Below are 23,699 nucleotides of genomic sequence, written 5' to 3' on the forward strand. Positions count from 1 at the left end.
CGCTGCCCTCCGGCACTGGGTTCGGTGTCCAAGTCCCAGCCAGCCCCAGGCTGGCAGGTGCTCCCCCAGTTTAGAGACACAACTCGAGGCTTTAAAAAAACAAAGCCGCCATTTCTATCACCATTTTTTTTTTAACCCTGAGTCTTAAAACAACTTCATACAGCTATTCAAATTCACTTCCCACTACATTTGCATATGTTCAGCATCACTGTTTTTGAGCCCCACATTAGGCTTATCTCCTAACAGAGTCGCGTGAGGTGGGCCAGGCCTGTGCGGTCTCACCAGGCCCCTACGCATGCCTAGAACATGGCTGCATGCCATGTCAGGTTCCTCGCTCAAACCAGCACATAGGTGGCATCAATTATTTTGTTTTTGTTTTTGAAAACGAGAAGCATTACCAAAAACAAAGAAGGAATAAAAAGTCAAAGTATTCTGCACTCTTTCCAGCCTATATAAATAGCAATCAGAGAGCGTGCACCAAAAGCCCATAAAGGTATCTATATAAACACTACCCTCTCAGCTGCGCCTCTTTTAAAAACAAATGTCTGGGAACAGACAATGACAACATGGGGCAAGGCCCCACCTACAGCCAACCTGGCGCAAACACCAACAGTTCTGGTTCATTTGAAAATTACTGCCAGTAATAATAAAAAGAGTCTGCCCTGAAAGGCATCTTGGAGGCTGAGCAAATGGTGACCTTCCCCCCCTGTGACCAGGGGCCTACAAGCTCTCCATCCTTGACAAAGCCCATCGAGTTTCTCCTGCTTCTTACATTCTGATCACCAGAGAAGATTCACTGAGCTATCAAAATAGCCCCAAAGAGAGCCCACCACCTGAAGAAGGAAGGAGCTGGTCCAGATAAGGAAGAGAATGTGTCTCCTGTTCTGGAAGACGGCATGAACTGTATGCAGCTGCGAGCTAAAAGCCCACTATTACACTGTGGGTCACAGCTGCTAGAAGGTCCTGGGGCCAGGGTGAGCAAGCATGATCTGGCATCCGTCAGCCGATTAATGGAACAAAAAGGTTGAGTAAAAGGGCACTCTTTCTGCTTGACTTTTTGAGCTGAGACACTGATCTTTTCTCGCCCTCCGACTTGAACTGAAATAGGCTGTTCTTGGGTCTCAAGCCTGATGGGCATTTGGACTGGAACCTAACACCATGAGCTGTCTTGGGTCTCCAGCTTGCCAACTGCGTATCTCAGGATTTCTCAGCCTCCATAATCACCTGGAACAATTCCTTATAATATATATAATATACACACTACCCAAACACACATACACACACACACACATCCTATTGGTTCTGATTCTCTGGAGAGCCCTGATTAATACAAGCTGCAAATCTGGACAACTGAGAAGAGGTGCTCTGGTCCTGGCTGGGCAGAGTCCCAGAAGCTGGCTGGACACCAGGAGCCAGAGAGAGGGTATTCCCATGGAGCTTTTGTAAAAGCCATGGTTACTAAATCAGAATCTCTAGAGAGGCAGTAGCGGATACCCAAACACCTTCCAATGATTTACAAAGCTTAATAGAATTAATATATTCTTCTAAGGGGCCACTCAGGCTAACCAAAATGCCAAGTGGCTTTGCTTTTTAGCTGGAATTATAGTCGTTCAGTGTGGTAACACCAATTTTCTCACACTGCTTAAGGGCAGTTATGCATGTTTTCAGTTAATGAAAATTAAAAGATGAATTATTCTTTAATAAATGCTGCTTAGTAGATAAGAGATATTTCAAGCCATGAATTCCATGGAGAGACTTAAAGGATGAATGACATTTCTACCTTTTGTCTTTGAATCATCGGCTCCTCAGAAAGGGACATATATTACTTTGTACTAGAACCCACCCTGCACTAAGTTTAATGTGACTTACCAGTTCTTATCCAGAAGCACTTAAGAAGTGGCTATACAAAGAGCATTCCAGCACCTTCTATCCACTCATTACTGAAAATAGACTCCTTCTATTGTTTGTGTCCTTTATATAACAACTATGCTTCAACAGCAGGAAAAAGTTTGCTTCCTCTGCCAAAACGGTTGCTCATTGCCAGGGATTATGTGAGTCCCAGTCCTTTCTGCCTTGGCTGCCAGGAAGCTCAAAGTGAAATCTGCCACACATGCATGAGTCACTCTTATTCTCATTTCTACTATCATCATTTCCCCAGCACTCACTTACTTTCCCCCAATTACAGGGTTCTTTGTTATCTGTCCTTTTTAAAAATGATCCATATGCATTTATGACTTCGGTCGTAACCCTTCACAAGTCCTGTTTCCAGAAATAGGGGAAGATCTGAAATAACCCCAAGTCATGGGGGCAGAGCCACTAGTCAAACTCACGTCTCCACTTGCCACATCTGCTGTCTGTCCCCCAAAATGAGCGCCTTCGAGCCCTCCTTCCTGCACCATGGGGCTGAGCAGCCTTCCTGCTGGCTCCTCCGGGGACTGCATCACGGACCTCACATATGCAGCCATTATGTTTAGGGACACCCCAAGGAGCCATGCTCTAGGAAACAGAAATCCCCTAGCACACAGCACAAAGGCCATCTGTTCCTGCCTCACCACAGATTCCGTGCCTGGGCTTCTGGCTGCCTTGGCAGGTTGAAAGAACTGGGTCTGATTTCCCCCAACACTGCAGATGCTGGCGGTGGAGGGAAACGACAGGAATGAACCACCCAATGCGTTGCCAACCGTGCTGCCCTCTGCCCCTCACACACGGCCAACAATAGCGACAAAAGTCATAGTACCAGCTACCATGTGTTGCCTGCACCTCGATGCTAGGCATCCCACATCAGCACAGCTCCTTACAACAGCCCACCACAACATTCACTACTCCTGTTTTGGAGATGAGGTTTGCTCTAAGGCTGCTTGCCTAAAAAGGCAGAACCTGCAAGAAGTTCACAGCCTCTTGCATGCAAAGGGCTCATAAGCAAAACTCCTCACAGGCTCCTGGGAACAGCAAGCATGGCCCCTGCAACATCAGTCTGTCTACTCAGAAGAGCCACAGAAATTTTGACAGGCTGGATGAAAAGTGATTTTCACCTGCCCCAGGCATGTCATTTCATCCAAATTCAGTGGACTCTGGCCGGATTAATATGATCTCATGGACAAGAATGGACTCCGTTACCTGCCCCTTGTCTGTTCCTAGCCTTGTCTCTGCTGTAGGGAGCACTTGGAGAATAAGTGAAATGGGGGGTCTGGGGTGGGGGAGGATGTTCGTCCATGTGGGTAAAAAGTGAATGAGAGAGGAACATCAATGCTGGTAATGAATAAAGCTGAAAAAGCACCCATTTCAAACTTCCCAAAGCTGCCTGGGGCCAAAGGCCAGGCCTCCCCACCCCCTTCCTGTGCATGGATGTGGAGCATGTCTCACAAAATGCTGGCTCTCCTGTTGTTGTTTCTGGAAAACAAATGCTTCCTTCCAATGTTCCCCCTCCCGGTTAATATCTGTGTTCAGGACTCCGAGTCCCTGGACGCATTACTATGGATCTGTCCAGGTTTGAGATCTCGACTTTGCGATTTCCTCCCTGTCTTCCTGGTCTCTCCAGACCCTGCTGAGTTAAAGATACAAACTTCCACCGGTCTGGAGAATACTCAGCTGATCCCGCGCCATGCCTCAGTCTTCCTCTGCGGTCCCCACGACACCAGGACGTGGGCCCCAGTAAATGCAGTTTATTCTCCTTGTAGTCTCTTCCCAAACCCACGAAAACAGGAGGGAAACACCACTGGCCCCACTGTTAGCCTTGTGCAGACTGCCCGGCCTCGTCCTCCCTTTCCATGCCCCCTTCTCATCTCAGGAACTAGGCGTAACCCCCACCTCTACCCCTGTAATCAGGTTCTCAGATTGACTGTGAAAAACATATGCATCCCACCCTGCCACCGGGTTATACCCCCTTCTCCTGGTCATGGCATCCCCTGTGAGGTCGGCCACTGCATTCTATGAATACAAAGAAGATTGGGGCCACGTGGCTGGAGCCACAAAAGGATGCCACAGCAGCCCACCTGTGTCGAGTCTGGGGCCCACAGACTTTAGGGAAAAGTTCTTTCTGTTATATCTGCAGCCTTCTAGGAGCCACCACCTGGCTTTGCCATCCCCAGACTCCCTGGCCCATCGTATTTACATAGAGACCAGTGCTGGGCTAATGAGTTACCACTTGAGATAGCATTTAATTTGTGCTTTGCTATCCAGGTATGCGCGTTCCTCCTGTTGTGCCCTTTGGCTGTAAGCTCTCTGAGAGCCTGGATTAATTCTGTGCACTGCAGTGTCTCTCCGAAAACCCTCTACAGTGGGACCTCCATCGGTGCTGGCGGCAGGGAAGCTGACTGGGGGACTAGGAATTCAAAATGCACATAAAAAATATTTGAGTACTCAGACACAATAATAAACTCCTATATTTCCATAGCACTGGTTAGGAGTTAAGAGTCTTAGAACAACCTTCTAAGAGGGGCATCTGGGTGGCTCAGTTGGTTAAGCCTCTGCCTTCAGCTCAGGTCATGATCCCGGGGTCCTGGGATCGAGCTCCGCATTGGGCTCCCTGCTCAACAGGGAGTCTGCTTCTCTCTCTCTCTTTACTGATACTCCCTCCCCCTGCTTGTTCTTTTTCTCTCTCTCAGACCAAAAAAATTTTAAAAAAAGAACAAAGTTCTAAGAAAAATAGGGCAGGTATTATTATGCCCATATCACAGATGAGGAACTGGGGCTCCGACAAAGGAAGTGACATCCCCAAGTCACACAGCAAATACGTGCAGAGCCAGGGTGACAAGTCTGGGCTTCTGAGGACTCGTCTAGCCTAGTGTCTGCCACTCTACACCTCCAAAGGGAAAAGGAAGGGGGGTGAGGTGGGAAGAGCCCAACTGCTCATCCACAGATGAATGGATAAAGATGTGGTACGTGGGCACAGTGGAATCTCACTCAGCCATGAGAAACAAGGACATCCTGCCATTGGCAACGCAAAGGAACCTTGAGCACACGATGCTAAGTGAGAGTAAATCAGAGGAAAAAAATGTACTGTGTACTACCATTTATATGTGGAACCTAAGAAGCCAAACCTGTAAAAACGGAAAGTGAAAGAGTGGTTACCAGGAAATGGGCGGGGGTGGGGAGAGCGGCGCTGGAGGGATAAGACAGATGGGGCTTAAGGGTTCCTACTTGCAACGAGTAGGAAATAAGCGCCAGAGATCTAATGCATAGTACAGCGAATACAGACAATGAAGCTGAATTATAGCCATCAAACTCACTAAGAGACTAGAACTTAATTATTCCAACCACTAAAAAGCATAATTGTATAACAGAGGTGCTAATTATCACTACAATGGTAATTATATTACAATACATTAAGTGTACCAAATGTACTGGCTGTAGATCTTAAATTTACACAAGGTTATATCAAATATATTGGAATTCTTTTAAAAATGAAAAAAAAAAAAAAACACAAATGGCTGCACTGCAATCTGTCCTTGCCCTCATCATCTCATCTACAAATTCAAGTGCACGCACCACCTAAACTACAGGTGGTCCCAGTAGACTAGTGTAAGGGGCACATAACTCTGCAGGAAATAGGTCATTTAAGCAGATCTATGCTCTCAAAGCTATGAGCCTGTGAAAGGATAAGCAGAGACTAGGGATAGGCACTATACAGGGGCTGAGTCTGGGAATGAAGAGGAGAAGAAGGTGATTGAGAAATGAGAGGCATGGTAGGATGTCTCCAAAAACAGAGAAGGAGGCTAGGAAAAGGCAACAGGAGAGAGAGGTGGAAGGGGAAAGGAAGAAGATTAGGAAGGTGAGCAAAGAAGAAAGAGACATAAGCGGGAAGAGAAGGATACATACTTTTTCTGTGTCTCTAGCTTTCCTGCTATAAGGGCGTCCTGGGAGACAGAAGCCATAGCATGGGCACTAGAGTTTCACTCACCTTCTTTCCAAGGATCAGCCAGCAAAGATAAAACACAAGAAGCAAGATACAAATAGAATGAGATTAAGAGAACGTTTGACACTCACAAAAACCAAAGAAAAGAGAAGAAATATATTGAAGTTAGAAGCAGAAGAAAGAAAAGTGAAAGGGTTGGCCAGGTTAAGACACCACCAGAAAGAAGCAAAAGCCTCCATCCAAGACTGATACTAGGGATGAATCGAGGAGAAGATCAGTGGAGGAGGAGTGGGGGGCCACGCCATGACGCCTGCATTTGGGAACAATGGTCTTAGGAGCAAGAGGTCCAAAAGTAGGAGACAACACAGCAGGGCAACTGAAGGGGAGAAGACCCTGGTGTGGTCCTTGTGATAACAAGACACTCAGGCAGGTGACCCCAAAACATTTACTTTTTATTGACAGAATGTCTGTGGCTGAAAGTCACATCTGCATGTGTTCACTGTTTGATAGTCATTTGTCCACCTGCCATGAAAGTATTGTCTGTCTTAATAAATCTATAAAAACAGAACCCACAGACTTCACGCTTCTTGAGTAAGGCATTCGTGATGGTGGCCCACACGTTGGTAGTCAATGAGTGAATTCTGATGGAGACGGTAGATCTGTTGGTCGTGAAAATGGTATAAACATAGCCCATGAGATGCTCATCAAAGTGGTGTTGCTGACTGTGAGGATGGTAATGATAGTGCAGACAGTGATAAGAAGGCAGGTGATGCAGTGGTGATGCCACAGGCAACAGACATGGAGTTCTGTTCATGATGGGGGTGGGAATCACGGTGATGGTGGTTGGAATGAGGAAAACGATCTCTGCAGAGCTAGGTCACCGCTTATAAAGCACTGTGTGGGTAGTGTGTGTGTGCGCGTGTGTGTGTGTGTGTGTGTGTGTGTGTGTGTGTGTGTGTGTATGACAGGAAGACACAGAGACAAAGAATCAGAGAAAGAGAAAGAGAGAGAGACAGAGAGAGACATCATCTGTAAATCACCCATCGTTAAACCAGAGTAACATCCACCCCAGGACCCTTCCTACAGATATCACAAATGGCCAAAGTCCATAACTACCCTTTTCCCCTAAAATGCCTAATAAAAACAAAAGAATGGTAAATCCATGGACATTTTTCCTTTCTCTTTGGAAGTGTTTGCTAAATTTTGTTATACAAGGACACTCACCTAGGAATTCTCTGGGGAGATTCTGACTTATGTTGGCTGACTTATGTTGGCTGAAAAGAACCTGAAAAATCATCTGAACTGTGTGGTTCTCAACTCAAATATGCATTAGAACCTACTAGGGATATGTTTGTTTTGTTTTGTTTTTCCCACAATACTGATGCCAGAACCTCATTCCATATGAACCACCTGAATCAAAATCCCAGAGGTGGGACACTGGCATGAACATTTTAAAACATTCCCCAGATGATATTTTTTATCAACTCTCCTGATTAAGAATCTTCTATCCTACAGAAGAGACCAGAGGAAGCCACCACCATGCAGTACTTAGTGGCAGGGTCACGACCTTGCATGCTGCTGACCCAATGAGCAAGGCTTGCTGTCTGCTCTCACTGCTAAATTTGCTAAAAAAAAAAAAGAAAAGAAAAAGAAAAAAAATGCTTGGCAGTGTTGGAACACCAAGAAGAGGGAGAGAATGGTATAACAGAGAAACCAAGAAGCTGGACCAGGGCAATGTCTGGCTTCTCATGAAGCACATCCCAGGTAGAGCTCTGAGGTAAAGGGATCTCCCAGCCCCTCTCTGTACCCCAATTTTCTTCCCCACCCTACCCACAGCACTGCCCCATACTTAAGGTTCCTAGGGAGGCAAGTGCAATTTCAACTCCACAAGCCCTCATCCCTCAAACCCTGGCCTTGTCCCCACACTATTCCCATCCAGCCAGCCCTCAGGAGGCCCCCAAACCCAGAAGAAACATCCTCATACTTTCTTGGTGGGGACTTTGATCTTCAAGAACTCCGCCTCTCTGGCCAGCACCTGCCACGGGGCGTGTATCCGGACAAAGACGGATCCCTGGCTTTTACTCTGTAAGGTACAAAGGAAGAAGAAATGGAAACACTTAGAAGGATATAGCTTAAATTCCTGTCTCCCCAACTCTCCCAAACTAGAAGCCCTGACTTGGTGTTTGTTCTCTTGAAACTTCACCAAGATCCAGTCCCCTCCCGCCCGTAACCCCTTCACCAGCTCTGTTCCAGAAAGGCTCTCACGAAAAACCACAGAGTACTGCTCCCAAAGTGTGGTCCTTGGAGGCTTCGTGGCTTCAGAGGGAAAGAAGCATTAAAAAGAGCCTGTCCCCAGATTGGAAATGTAAGCAATTATGATTTTCGCAGAAATCTATTACGCTTTTCCGAGCAGTGAGAGGAGTTACCTTTGCTGGCACGCGACAAAAAGCCAGACACTCATCCTGTTTGCATAGTGTCACTGTTCATTGTTAAATTTGCATCTGTGTTCCTACTGTGCTACGTCGTAGCCGAAACGACAAACGTGGTTCACGAAGCCCAAAAGGTATGACATAAACAGTAAGGTAGTACAATGCAAAATGACACCATAAACATAAATCACGAACAGGGCTCCAGCGTGAACACAGATTATAAATCTATGTCCCCATGTAAGTGATTCTGTGAGTGTCGTGAATTCACCCAAAAATGGAAAGGAAAGGAAATGTAGCGATGAGCCCTTGAAAATCGGGTCTTACTGACTCAGTAATCCTCATCACAGTGCCTATGATAAAATACTGGTCAGATTATGACAAGAAGCTGTCAGTTTTTCCCCATCTTCAAATAAAACCTCAAATTCTTTTCAAAACAAGCACACAAAGAAAACGACTACTTCTGAAATTCAATTAGTTTTGTCCCTAAAGAATGAGAGGAAACCAAAACAAGTCAGAAAAATGGGCAAAACCCCATTCTCACCAAGAAAGGTGTAATGAATTCCACCTGCAGAATTCATTACAAACCCGCAGGGTTCACAGAAAGAGCAGAACAAGCCGAGGGCACCATTGCTTCATCATGTGGCTGCTGGAGATCACATGGACTCCGGGTCCCAGGGCAGGAAGATGCTGGTGGGCCGGCCAGCCTGCCCCAGACATCAGCGTGCAGCTGAGGGGCGGCATGGGAACCCAGTCCGAGTGCATGTGCTCTGCCGAAAGAACGCTCGCAGCTTCTTGTTCCACTGGCCCTCTAGCCCCCGAGGTTTCTACTGAATTCCTGCGTATTTTGTGAAGCAGGAATCACAGAAATCAGTACTGAGAAGACACCAACTCTGCATGCAGCAAAGGTGTTACCATTCACGTAAAAGCAGGTGTTCCCTTCAAAAATCACTCTCCAGCTTCATTCACGGAATGAATGGTTCGGGTGTTGTGGAATGAATGGCCCCTGGGGTGTTGTAGTGGGTCAAGCTTCCAGCTCTTGGTTTCAGCTCAGGTCATGATCTCAGGGTTGTGAGATCGAGCCCCGCGTTGGGCTCTGCACGCTCAGCGTGGAGTCTGAGACTGTCTCTCCCCCCGCCGCCCCTCCCACTCATGCTGTCTCTCTCAAATAAAAAAAACTAAAAATAAAAAAAAAAAAAAAAAGAACAAATGAATGTGTTCAACAATCCACCCTCTGGTCTTGATTTGGTGTTGAAGGTAACAGTGGCAGCCAGCCACACACAGCCCCAACCATCTGCTTCTCCAATGCTCTGGACAGAAGAACAGGTAGGAAACCTGAGGACCGCATTCCCCCCACAGAAGTACGTGGACCGTGGCAATGAGTAAGATAAACAGCTACTTTACAGTGTTCGTAATGCAAGTGAAGACCATCTCTACAACTCTGAATGGCAGTCCCACAATCTGTTCATTAATTCACACATCCAGAACCTACCCACCCCCCACTTTGGGGATGAAAGGTTACAATTTATGAGGGAGAAGGAGGAAGAAGAAATGAAGATTTTGCAGGAAGACTTAACTATGGTATGAAAGTCTTGGAGAGTCTGCAAACACCTGAAAATAATAACAATAATCGTGATGTGCATATACTGAGTATGTGTCATGAACGAGGACAGAGCTAGACGTCATGTACTTTAGCACAAACGATATTCAGGGCCAGGCTGTCGGCAGGTACTGTCACCTACTCCATTTTACAGTTGAGGAAATCAAGGCAGGGAAAATCTAAATCGTTGGTCCAAAATTACATAAATATTGTGATAGGGAAAAAAAGGTATTTAGACCCAAGCAGTCCTTGCTCTACCTGGTGATTTTCTTGTCCACGGGGGACAGACCAAACATATTATCAGGCAGAGTCACCAACCACCTCCAAGAGCTGAAATGGAACATAAAGACACGCTTTTTGGACTAAAATCCAATCAAAAGATGAATAAGGACTCTATGAGGCAGTCCTAAGATGAAACACTCAACCTTCCAGCTTCCAAGGATGACATCGTTCTGCCGAAATACTGGAAGTGGCTTCAGCAAGGAATCTCCTCTATTCCTATGTCTGTCTATGGTTACAATGTCCAGGGTTACTAGACGGAGTCATCCATCACTTGCTGCTACTCCTAACTGTAATTTAAGCTTCTCTAATTTAGTGAAAATGAAAGGTAAGAAAGGAAACCATCTGGGAAGCTGACCTGTAGCCCCAGCTCTCCATCATGGCCCCAGGAAAAATGTTTTTGGTGAAAGATGCCAAACGGTACCATCTTCCTCCTGGAGATGAAATCGTGACTCTTGCTGATTTTAATATATAATGTTTTGTCCTTGCTTTTAAATTGTGATGAATGTTTTTCTTAAAAAAAACTTTACCTATAATTGGTAGTGCAAATGTGTATTGAATGTCCATTAAATGGCTGCAGATGTTCAAAGTTTGAGGGAGGGTTGAGAAGGTTAAGGGTCTGAGTCCATGGCCTTGATGGCAGATCACTAGCCATCCCCTGACAGCCATTCTCATCCCCTTCATCCACTTTAAAACTAAGTATATGGCCATCCAGAATCAAGTCTGTATCTCCCTGTATGGTTAGGCATAACCAAACACTAATTTCTAAGCCATGTGGTGTGGGAGGAAGTGTCATGAAGCAGCTGCTGGCAACACTCTTCAAAGACAGCAAAGGGGTACCCTTTGCCCCTCCATTGTCCTCCCTTCCCCTGATCAGTTGCCTAGAACGTGGAGCCAAGCACGTCAGACCTTGAAGTCAAAGACAAGGCCAGAAAGAGCAAAGTACCAAGAGAAAATCTGGGTCCTAACCTCAGAGTGTCACAACAGACTGTGACTTGAGAGAGTCTATTAACGGCAGCCTGACCTCTTGGCTAGTTCCCTCCAGCAAAGCATACTTCTCCCGTGTTCTTCTCAAGCGGGACTTGTAGTAAATGAAGATAAAAGCTGGAGTGCAGTTGGCGTGGCACTAACACCCAGCCGCGGCCCTGTCAATCCGTGTGACACTGTTGCCCTCTCGTAAAAAGAAAGTCACAAGAGCTCATGTGAAATGTTAGCTAGGTCTCCCGGGGAAAAACAAATGCTTGAAAAGCCCTGAGCAGAACCATCGCCCAGTACGGAAGCTCTTTCTACTAACCCAGGAATCTAAAATTGAAGGGAAACACAGATCCAGCTTTAAAGGGGGGAAAAAAAGAAGTTTCCTTCTTCTCTAGGCCCAACTGCCATCCATTCTTCCCCATATTCAGATTCTCTCCGGCAGAGCAGGGGAGTGGAACGAGTGTGGGCTCCAGATAAAAACAGATTCAGATCTGAATCCTGGATTTTACAGCTGTAGGACGACGGACAAGGCACTGAACCAAATGAGCCTCAGTTTCTTTATCTAAATATGGATGAGAAAGACTGCAGGTCTGTTGTGAGGATTGGAGAAAAGGTTTCTGCGAAGTCCCTGCCACAGGGCCTGGACTGTGGGCCAGGGGAGAGGTCAGCCATGACCGTGTGGATGCGCTCCACCCAACCGAAATGACTGCAGGGACGGCCAGCTCCTCCAGCACCTAGCATGGGGCTGCACACAGAGGAGGTCCTCCTTGAATTCCTGCCGTCAACAGAAAGACTCAGGGAACACCAGTTCCTGTTACATTACAACGGTGACTTCGCAATCCTTCACTGCCCTTGAACTTTTAAAATTATCAACAGGATTTTCAAAATGTCCCACGTGTCCTAAAGGAAATTCACAGGTTCAAAATAGAGCACATCTCCAGACATTGAGGATAAGGGCAGAAAACAGGACTTTCTGAAACCGACATGAAATTCAACATAAAGTAGATAAGAGATGGCCTATTAGAGCATATGGCCCCCATCTCTAGAAGAGATTTTATAAATGCATTACCCATGTGACTGGAGGGCTCCCACACCTTATCAGGCAACTAGAATTTAAATCCATAGAAAAGGAACTGTCACATGTCATTTGGTTCTGGTCATCAGACAAAGGAAACAGCGCCTAAAGATTTCTGCAAGCAAGCACAAACACATCCGTGTTGGGGACGCAACTCTGCCAGCCCCAAGAAATGTGAAATAGACAACGGGAGTAGAAAAATCTCTCCTGCTCAGCTGAAATGCCTCACAAAACTGTGCAACTGCTTTCACCATGATTCTATCTTCATAAAACCCTACAGATTCTGTGTCTCCATCTCCTGGGTGTCAAGAAAAGGTACCCGAGAAGAGGATGCAGGCACTCTGGTCGAGGAAATGAATAGCACGTATAGATAAACCAAGAACGGTACCTGTAGGGTTCAGTACCATTCATACTTCGAGGCATCCATGGGGGGGTTGGAGGGTATCCCCACGGATATGTACTCCTCAGTCATAACCTGACTTTCAGCTCTCTCGGTCTCCTTTAAGTGGTGCTGTTAGCTGGTTTCCTAGACCTGTTCACCACAAACTAAATCAGTGGAACCCAGAGTTCCCAAAGCCAAGTCGGGTCCCCTGTGCACCTGTGCTCTGCCTAGTCAGCCAGCATCCCATCCTCTCCTTCCTTCCTTCCTTCCTCTCTAAAGTCACCTCAACAGCAGGCCTGACCACAGGCACCTCCTCTAACACACCAGCTCCTCTGCCCCCTCCCTGGACTCCAGCCACACAGCCCTTCCCCAGGGTTTCCAACCGCCCCGGCCCATGTCCCACTTCAGAACCTCCTCACACTGTTTCCTCCCCTGCAAAGTCCTCTCTTGCCCTCAGACCCAGCCAACTCCTAACTGCTTCTCACCTTTATCATCACTGTCTCCAGGAGGCCTTTTCTGAACCCTGGATGATGCCTGGTCCCCCTCTTGCCTGCCTGGCTCCCGTCCTTATCCTCCATAACACTGGCCACTAGTGCAATCGCTACGACTTGGTATTTAGTGCTTCTCTTCCTGACTAGAACTTCAGCTCTAGGAGGACAAAGCACGTGTCTCTCTTGGTGACAGATTTGTCCTCAGCAGGTGACACAGAACTGGCATATAGTACAAACTCAATAAGTATGTAGTATAACTCCAATATGCACAGATGCCTAGTCAGTTCTGCTTGGATCCTGTGAATAATTTCTAAAAATTGGCTACCACGGAGCAGAAAGCAATTGGTGACCTTTGGCCAACCACATTTAAATCTAGTTCTATTCCAAGAGAATAATTCAATTACTCTTAAGTGTCATCTCTGAATCTGTTTCTCCTGTTAACATCGGAAGTGATTCAAGATTCCATCTGACCAGGAACCTTATGAAGGCCTTGCAAGAGGGCCTCTCTGTTCCCATCAGTAGCCCCTGGTCTTCACTGCATTTACAGACCACTGCTCCCTTTCCTGGAGGCCTAACCCACGTGCACACATTCATTCTGGTGCTCGCAAAACGCAATCTGAACAGAGCTAGGACTGCACGTACCTAGAACCTCTCTGCCTTATAGCCTTAAAGGCTGTTGTAGCATTAAGGAGAAGAACCAGGGGTACCTTGGAAAATAAAAGGGACTTCAACTGTAAAAGCCTTTGGTATCTGTACTTGCCAAGCATCAGCTTTCCATGGTACCATTCAGCTTCCCCACGCAGACAGCTCAAAGCAGAGCCCGCCAATGAGCGTGGTGAATGTCAGAAGAATGAACTGATTTGACCAAAGGACTCTGGAGATAAAGAGGCCTCCAAAGATAGCTAACATACCTTCCTCAAATAACAAATGAAGACCTAGAATGCAGGAGGCTCAGCTGCTTGGACGTGGACACGCAGCTAGTGAGCAGCAGAGCCAGGAAAGAAATCCAGGTCTCCTGACACCGGGGCCCGTCCCACAGTGCCTGAGCAGGACGGCACCGCACGTCCCCGAGGGCGCCCAGTCCATCGGAGGGCAATCCTGCAGCCTCTCCCTTCACAGGAGAGTAGGTAAATGAGAGATGGAGGAACAGCAGTATTGGGAGGGAACTGCACCCCCAGCAACCCCTCTCCAGTGTTCCAGCCACTTGTCAGGGTCCTTGGCAGGGACCAAGGGCCAAGCGCTCCTGGTGCGACTCTCCGTGTTGTTTATGTCTTGCTATTATTATCCAAAGACTGCATGTGGCTTTGCAAGACCACGTCTTCCCTCCAGAGAGATGAGAATGAATGGGAGGCAGCCCCAGCCAAACACTGGAAACCGATACTCCACAAGCCGCCTTCCCACACAGGCCTGCCAAGCCACCTCAATGCTGACCCCAGATGCCTGAGTGTACTCTGGTCCCGGGCCCTGCTGTGAGCTGAGAACATCAGCGGCAGCATATTGTGGCCCAGGAAAAGGGCAGTCAGAGGAAGGGTGGGGAGATGAGCATGTGGACAACAGACAGGGACAAAGCAGGGCCAGACTCACCTAAGGTATCACCAACCTCAGTCACCTGGGATTGGCAGGGACCACAGGCACACGGTCCCACAGCAAGGGTGACAGAAGCCCTCAGTGACTCCCACATTCTCAGATCATCTGGGAGGCCCTGGGTGACAGCAAGAGAACCTGCTCTTGAACCCTAGCCTCTCCGGGCCAAGGTGGGGATGGGTCAGCAGAGGCAGAGGGCAGGACCAACTGCCTACTGCACCCTGTCCCAGAAACCCCCCCAAAATATCCAAGGCATGTCCCCTCTTATAGGAAAGGCTTTATTCTAGCCCCCAACCAAAGACTCAGGACAACCTAGCCAGGGTCCTGCAGAAATGAAAATTCAGCCCATCTTGTCCTTTTTTCAAAGCAAATAGTCATCACCAAAGTTTCTGGAAGGGGAGGACACTCAGGGCTGGGAGGATCCCTTGGGTCAGCTACCAAAATGGACAGGTTCCCAGAAGCAATTATCTCTGGACCCAAACCGAAGTGTCGACTCTGTGTATCACCTAACCCTGCACTCCAGACAGAAGCCTCCAGAAAACCTCCGCTCAAAGCCCAGGTGGAGATGAAGTAGTGAGTGCAAACCCGGGAAAACTGAAGAGTCAGACCCTCTTACACACCAGGGAGTGGAGAGCCCCCCCCCCCCAGTCCCAGCACAGAGGCCACCAAGGGCGGCACGGCACCCTGGAAAGAGAGCCACACCTACAGAGCAGGACTAACTGTTCTCTGGGCTTCATTCTACTTCAAAAATCCTGCAGAAGAAATGAGAACAAATCTTCACCGTATATGACACGCCGTGGGAAGGCCGTGGGTACTCGGGCCTCAGGACCCGGTCTGGGAGCCTGGCTCTATCACTTACAGGCTACGCCATTCATGACACGTCACCAAAGCTCTTGAAACTCAGAGACAACGTTAAAATAATCGTAATAACTAATACCACCTGGAGGACAAAAGGACAAACAGTACAAAGACACCCACAGACTCTCTCGGGGGTACGTATGTCCGTTACCTCCGTCCTGACGATGCTTCACAGGCGTGTACAGACGTCAGTCAGAGCTCAACAGCCCCGATACTTTGAATAGTTGCAGTTTATCACCCATTAGTTACACCTCGATAAAGTTAGAGGAAAAACGTAAAACAATGCCACACTTTTCACAATTTTTTTCTTTTGGAAAAGACCCTTATTTTTCATTAAAATCTGTTACATGAATAGGCTATTTGGTTAATAATATGCCATGTTAGTTTTTAGTTAATTAATAAATATTCAGAAGTTAATACTGATCCCACGGTAGCTCAGAAGTAGACAAGATTACATAAATATTCTGCAAACTATCATGTATAAACAGAAAGGATTTTCTTGAGAGTGAACTCGGGGACAGCCACTGCTGAATCTCTGGTACTCAAAGGAGTACCAGAACTCAAAGGTACTGGTACTCAAAGGACAGAGCCTGTTCCTGCCTTTGGATCACAGAACGTACAGCCTTGACCTCCATGGGGATCCTACTAGGCTTCTTGGGTCCGACCTAAGAGAAATCACAGCTGAGCCCAGCACAGCAATAGTTCCTGACACATCTCTCAACAGCACCAAGCGAGGTCAAAGATACGAGATAATGTTTGTCTTGGGAATCTGTAATGTATAAAGTAACAAGCTAAATAGAACTGATGAGCCAGGGACCAAATTTCTGCAAAAATAGATAAAAATCCATAAGCCCTTAAGATGTTGGCAAAAAGGACAGGGCCTCTCTCCAAACTAAGGAAGGTTAGGAGGGGTTGAGGATCAGGCTTCAGGTGCACAGGGCCAGCCTCTGACAGAGGGGAAGAGGTCACAGATAAACTATGACAAAGACCAGAGGAAAATGTTGGCCTTCCCTATTCATCACAGCAGAAGTATTTTGGACAGTCGACATCTCGCAAGTGGAATCAGATGCTGCAGAAGAAGAAGGGCTTTCAGCCCTTTGTGGGCTTCCCACTCACCCCTAGCAGGACACTGTGAGCATTTCAATGCCCAGAGGAAGGGAGGACAGATGCGGGGAGGTGGACAACAGGGCCGCCGTTGGTGACTGACACATATGCAGACCAAGGATGATCCACAGGTCCTGGGTGGGCTGGGAGAGTCACAGTTTACTTCTCTTGCCTCATCATCCAACCCCATAGAGCACCATAGCATCATCAGAAATGCCCCAGATCAGACAGTCAATCCTAGGGTCACCCCACAGATCAGCAGTGAGTACCACTACATCCAATAGCCATCAGACCTTCAGGCAGCCGTGCCCAGTGCCTCCTTCCTTCCTTTGGCCCCTGTGATAAATGTCCCACTCAAAGAGAAGCATTTCGAGGCATTTAAAAGTCTCTACTACCTCTACAAGTACACCATCACTAATATCCCTCCTAACTCAAAACTTATGTGCTTCTTTGATTTTGATACTTTTTTCCCCTCCTGAAGACATTTGTATAAAACCTTCAGGCTATCATTAATTAACCCCTCTCCCTCCCAAAGATGTGCCCTCTCTTCTCTTAGCCATGACTCACTTCTCCCCCAGGGAATAACTCCACTATTTCCCATGATTCAATCATCTCAACATATTTCAATTCAACAAGTATTTATTGGGCAACAACGGTGTGTTCAGCAATGTACTAAGAGTTAAGGGCATACAGAAGAAATATAAGTTATCATACCATCACACACACAGCTTTCAGACTCTTTTTGGAAACCTGATGAATGATATCTAACACATGAACCAGATGAACAACATCGTGACCAGGGGTAAGTAATGTCCGAAAGGACAGGACAACTAGTGAATGTTATGATTCTTGCTTTTCACTCATCGATAATTGCCAGATTTTGCTCAGAGAGAATTACTTCTCCTGGATCTCCGCCTTCGACTTCAGTGGAACTGACCCTACCACCACCTCCAGAATTAAGCCCAGTTAGCCTGAGCCAATCAGCGTATCCCTCCTCTTGGCCAAAACAATGGGTTCTGGAATCGGTTTGTAATGCAGTCAGAACCAATAAGATGTTGTAGAAATGTTGGCCAGGGATTCGGGAGAAAGCAGCTTTCCCTTTCTGCCAGAACTCTGGGGAGAATAGTGGCAGTCAATTGTCTCCATAAAGGGAAGACCTTGGTCAGCCAAGGGACCATTGAGTAAACAGAAGTAGAACCTGCAGGTTAAACAGAACAGGGGAGAAATAGGGAGTCCTTGAGGACATCATTTGAGCTGCTGGATCGAGCCTCACCAAATTTACTTATGGGCTCTTTGATCGCGGGAGCTCATAAATTCCCTTTGTTGTTCAAGCTGGTTTGAGTTGGGTTTTCTGTCCATGCAACCAAGAGTTCTCCCTGATCTTAGAAATCAGTAGAAGACCTGAGTCTGGACTAGAGGAGCCAGAAAGGGATGCCATGGGAGGACAGGGACTGTGAGTTGTACTGTGAACACTGTAGGATGGGACTGACAGACGCAAAAGGGCTGTGGCTGGCAGGGAGAGGAGAGATAGACAGATAAAGGTGCAAGGAGGAATGTGTGTGGCGTGTGGAGCACAGCCTGCCTAAAGCGGGTGGAAGCCAGGGAGCCAGAGGGCGGAGACGTGGTCTGTGCTGGCCACTCTGCCCCCTCCATGCTACCGCTGTCCATGAACTTCACAAAACGGCAACCTGGATGGATCAACCCTGTACGGTCACCTACACTCATGAGCTCTTCGATGGGATAAAGCGTAACAAGAGTACCCCCTGAGGAAATACCTTCCTCCTTTCTCAGCAGAGCTCAAGCTGGGAATATCCTCCCAACGGCCAGTGAGCCTAAGAAATACAATAGATGGGCAGGGACTGTCCCCCTGCTCCACAGCTGGTCTAGGCTGTGGTCAAAAGAATGAAGGAGCAAGCCTCCCAGGTGCCACTGTGACCTTCTGCAGGTCAGAGGAAGCAGATTTCTTAAAGGCGGGGCTCTGGCTCTTTATTCTAGTGGCCATTCAGCCTTCCTAAGAGAGGTCTTTTATAGGGAGGCAGGTAGATTCTGAACATGTACCAAGAAGCTATAAAACCTGCTACAACAGTATGCTTTATTCAGCTAAAGAACCCTTTCCTCAAACCAAACATTTCAAGGGGCAGTCCTGGTTGAACTTCGGAGGACCAGAACTTCACCAGCCGTCTTCGATGTGAAGATGGTCTCTGTGTCACCTGGATGCAAACTACAAGGGTTGTACCACTCCACCCTGGGAGTGGGTGAAAGCTTCTGATCGTCACAATGACTGGGGAGCACCGCGGTCATTTAGTGGACGGAGGAAGGGATGTCAAATATGCTTCAATGTTTTGGAAAGTCCCACACAAGGAAAATTCTCCTTCCTGAAATATCCAGTGCTCCACCAAGAATGGTGCCCTAGAGCTCAGGGACCTACAGGTGCAAACCCACATGCTGCTCGCAGATGTGTCAGACCAGACATAAAAGCAATTATCTCACCAGTTTCCTGTCCCCACCCCACCAGACCCAGACTTGAGCGATATTAAGGGGGAGCTTAAAGAAATTACTTCTGAATAAATGCTGTTAAATTAGCTAAGATCTAGACCTTGGATCCGATATTGAGGAGCTGAGGAGGGACCTTCAGGAAAAGAGCCATCACTATGATGATTAAAAAGAAGAGTTGACTACTTTGTGAGCTTCCCAAAAAACCCAGAATTAGCCCACCTGCCAAGAGGGCTGTGAAAATAATCCATCAGCCTAGAGTGGTTTGGGGGCCAGGGGATGAAGGAGATGGGGTCCCTGAGTAGCAGGGTACATTTAAGGAGGAGTTCAGAGAGACGTGACCTAAAATCCCAGCTCTTCCACACACCCCTGTGTGACCATGGACATGGTATGTAGTTTCTCTGGACCACGCTTTCCTGGTTGGTGAAACAGAAAAATAATAATCCACAGCAGCAGTGACCCCACAGAGCACTTGAGAAGACCAGCAATGATGCAAGGAAGGAGCCTACACACCTGGCGCATTATAGGTGCTCCATGCTAACAGTAATTGGATTCTGCAGATGGTGTCTGAGGGCCAGAGGAATTTGAATGGATGGAGTTTGTGCAATCCAGTTTCCAGCATCCTCCCTTTTTTCCCAGAAAAACCTGGCTCCTGGGGCATTTTTTTCCCCTATATGAAGCGAGAGCCCAGTTTGGAACATGTCCCCTCCACGGAGCCAAAACCGGCTTTTCCACAGCCGTGACTCTGCGCGTACGCACGCTGCCATCAAGCTGGCCCTGCCTGAGACCGCCAGTCCTGCCCCACAGCCTCCTCTGGTTGGGAAGACAAGGGATCATCAGCCCCGCTAATTAAATCCACAGATGATAACAAAGTGGGTGGTGCTGCAAACAGCACCAGAGAGGATGGGGAAATAAATGAGAAGGGACCTGGGGAGTTTAGGAAATATGGGACAGGAAATAACAAAATGAGATTCAATGCAGAAGAATGCAAGCAACTAACTGGGGGGAATAATCAGGAACAAAGACACTGAGCGGGGAGCTGGAAGAAGGCTGGGAGATGAGGACTTGGGGGCCACGGTGACAGGTGGCAAGTGGGAGAATGGGCAGTAAGAGGTGAGTGATGAGATATGGACAGAAGTTGCACGCTGAGGCCACACGGAGAAGGAGCTGGTGCCCTGGGTCCCACCCGGCCGGGCCACGAGGCATTCTCCGAGGCTCACTTCCAAAGACAGTCCTCCGTGCCAGCTCCAGTCACACCTTCTCCAAGAAGCCCTTCCAGGCTCCTTAAGTGAGTGAGACCCGTCTCCTCACTGACCACTCATCTGGGACACGTAGCACTGTCTCTGATTTCTCTACCTCCAGGGTTACAGAGACTCAGCTCTGGAGCTCACTGGCTCCTCCTGGCATCACCATGGGCTCAGCCCCTAGTAGGTTTTCAACATAGTGGGAGAGGGGAGTGACATCACTTCAAACACAACAAAGAGAAGAATTTCTCTCCTTCACCCTTTATGGGTTGAGATTATTTCTGAGGCTTCTCTGTCTTTATCTCGAGGCCCTGTGTGCTGGGGCAGTTAGCCTACCGCAGGGTGTCCTGGAATCAAACACATGTGGTCTGTTCAACCCGTATTCAGGCCAGAGCACAAACCAGAGGTCACTCAGGGTCCAGGATAAAGAGGACGAATGATGGGTCTGGGAAACACGATGAAGCAGACACACGCCCCTCCCCCTGTTGACAATGACTCTTCGATTTGGCCGAGACGCAGGCTGTGGCTTCTCAAAACTACAGGGGTTTCCCTGAGCTATTGCCCCCTTTTAGCTCAAAACTTCATAATTAATTATTACACTCAACACTAATTGGGAGATGAGGAAGAACTCCTTCTCTGGGAAGAGTAGCAAGGCACCACAGAGAAGTTATTGCTGGGGCCATTGTCAAGTCAAGCTCTTAGAAGAAAGGCGGGAGCCCCTCACTGAATCCATGAATACCCCTGTTCTCACTAAACATGCATGTTTTAAGGGACAAAAGAAGCCAACACAAAAACGGCTTTGAGGCTTCCCCTACTTTGGCATCGGGGACAACAGGAGGGAAGTAAAAGACCAACCCGTGCTGAAAAATCCCCCTCTGAGAAGCGGGGATGGAGGTGTTTCTCTGCATAGCAGGTTCATTCTATCCCAAGCCAATAGGATATGCCACTATTGTGAGGTCTCTGCAGAAAGAAAGCCCACGGTCTCTTCTGGTCTCTCCTGCTCACGTGGACCCACACTGTTCCAGCACTGCTGACCCCAAGGGTGAGCAGTGGGAGAAACGGGGCATGAGCTGATGACACAGAGCCCCACGTCCTGGTGCAAGCCCTGCACTTCCCATCTGGGGTACCTTTGGGATGTCACACCTGAGCCTCCCTGGGCCTCTGCCTTCTGCTTCCCTACAAAATGATAAGGTTGATCTCAGAAGGTCCACACACACTGAAAGATCTTTGATTTCATGGAAGCTGGGAGTTTTCTTAGCAATTCATCCCAAAGCACTGGCCTTTCTGTCATTCCACCACAAAAGTAAACTGATGGGCTGCAAAGCCTTCATCCTCCCAGGAGTAAGTGAGAGCACAGAGTCACAGAAACTATTACTGCCTAAACAGAGCTATATTTATTCTGTCTTCTTTCCCCAAGGCTCCCATCTCTGTTCTCATATTCTAAAACTTGAAAGGATCAAAGGTACAAATCAGGATGAGGCACCTCTCTCCTGGATGAAAAATGCAGCAGACATCAGCCAGCAAGAATACTTATTAAACTCTAGTACTCACCCTACCCAAACTGGTCCTATGCAATTGTGCAGGTCATGTACTGCACAAGGATGTCGCATTAAGAGGGTCCCAACCATACAGAAGTTATATTAGAGTCCACAGTTTCCTGACACATGGCAGTAAATTGTTTCAATCTAACAAAAATCATCCTATTAAAACAATTTTTAAAAATGGAAATAAAAAGGCGCCTGGGTGGCTCAGTGGGTTAAAGCCTCTGCCTTTGGCTCAGGTCATGATCCAAGTGTCCTGGGATTGAGCCCCGCAATCGGGCTCTCTGCTCAGCAGGGAGCCTGCTTCCCCTCCTTCTCTCTCTGCCTGCCTCTCTGCCTACTTGTAATCTCTGTCTGTCAAATAAATAAATAAAAATCTTTTTTTAAAAATAGAAATAAAGTATCTTGAGGAAGGAAGACCTTTTCCTAACTGGCACAAAGATGCCATATGGACTGGCTGTGGCACCCATCTTAACCCTGGATGCTGACCCACAGGAAAACCAGCAGAAAGAGGACAGGGGCACTTAGTGTCCTTTCTAGTGCCCTGGAGCAAAACCTGCTCTCCAGAATATAATCTAGAAAAGTCATCTACATAAGTTGTAAGCAACCAGTAGGCCAAAGCAGAACACCTCCTGGGAATACCCGTACTTGTTAAAGGATCAAACGAAGCAATAATTTCTTGAATTATCAACAAGCATGAAGTCACCTGGCACAGTACTTATGGGATAGTAAGCACTCCAAACAATTCACTGGGATGAACGGGACCCATGGAGGAATGCAGAGCCTACGAGTCGGTTGTGAAAGACTCCAGGACTTAGGAGCTCTAAGTCTTAGCCCACAAAGAGACCACAGCTGGCCAGAAAGCACAACACATCCACTTAGAGTCCTTCATAAGCCCTGCCATGGAGGTATGGCCATGCTCAGGAGTTTCATGGATGTTTCTAAAACCAGAGAAAGTTATAGACAGACAACCTTCTGAGCTCATTTTATTCATCCTGCAACCAAGAGAATCAGAGAAGCCATCCAGAGACTAGTCTCAGGATGGCTGCCAGCTTTCACAAGGTCTAGGCAAATGAGGTCAGAATTAAGTACGTCTGCAGTTCTCCCTCTCCCCATGTCCAGCTGTTTCAGAGAGCTCTCCGAAGGACCCTCCACCTGCCCCTGGGTTGCTCAGAAGGGTCTGTACCCTGAACACTCCCTCATCGTGGCTCACCTCTCATTTAACCCACATCCCTGCAGCTCAGGCAGGCCCAGGATGTCCTGAGGAAGCTCAGCCTGACCCCAGATTCCCACACAGCAAGACCACACAGAGACGAAGTTTGTCGGTCAATGATGAGGCAACCCCTTGAGGCATGAAAGGCTGGTGAAGATCTGGTCCCACTCAGCGGGACCGTGACAGGGCCATGAACACTTCTGCCTGCCTGGGACTCAGAGCAGACACTGAGGCCGACGAGGAGGCTATTGGGGGGAGAAGATGAAAGTCCAGGGAGGCTCAAGTCATGCCACCTACCTGATAATTGCCCAGTTCTGTAAATATAGTAAAAACAACATGGCTGTACCCTTTAAAAGGGAATCTTTTATGGTCTGAGAATTCTATCTCAACTTTTTAAAAAAAATATCATGCTACCTAAACCTCCATTTCTGCCCACAGGGAGGGCAAGGACTCTGGGAAGGCCTCCTAAATACTGCTTCCCCATGAAAAGGACATGTCCGTGGTCCTGGGGGGAGACATGGAAAGAAACAGTCTCCAGAAGCTGACTGACCTACTGGTCCTTCTGTATGACTCTGGGGGT

The 23,699-nt window shown here is 47.7% G+C and overlaps 1 protein-coding gene across 1 annotated transcript in view; it reads right to left on the reverse strand.

The window, feature by feature from the left end:
- LOC111159787 (anoctamin 2) overlaps positions 1–23,699 on the reverse strand; it is a 329,770-nt gene that overhangs the window by 264,226 nt on the left and 41,845 nt on the right. The window contains exon 3 of the mRNA XM_022522388.1: positions 7,839–7,937. Within this exon, the coding sequence (XP_022378096.1) occupies positions 7,839–7,937 (99 nt within the window). The remainder of the gene's footprint in view (positions 1–7,838; positions 7,938–23,699) is intronic.

This window comes from Enhydra lutris, unplaced genomic scaffold (genome assembly GCF_002288905.1).
Source record: "Enhydra lutris kenyoni isolate GAN:26980312 unplaced genomic scaffold, ASM228890v2 scaffoldscaffold69, whole genome shotgun sequence".
Taxonomy (NCBI): domain Eukaryota; kingdom Metazoa; phylum Chordata; class Mammalia; order Carnivora; family Mustelidae; genus Enhydra; species Enhydra lutris.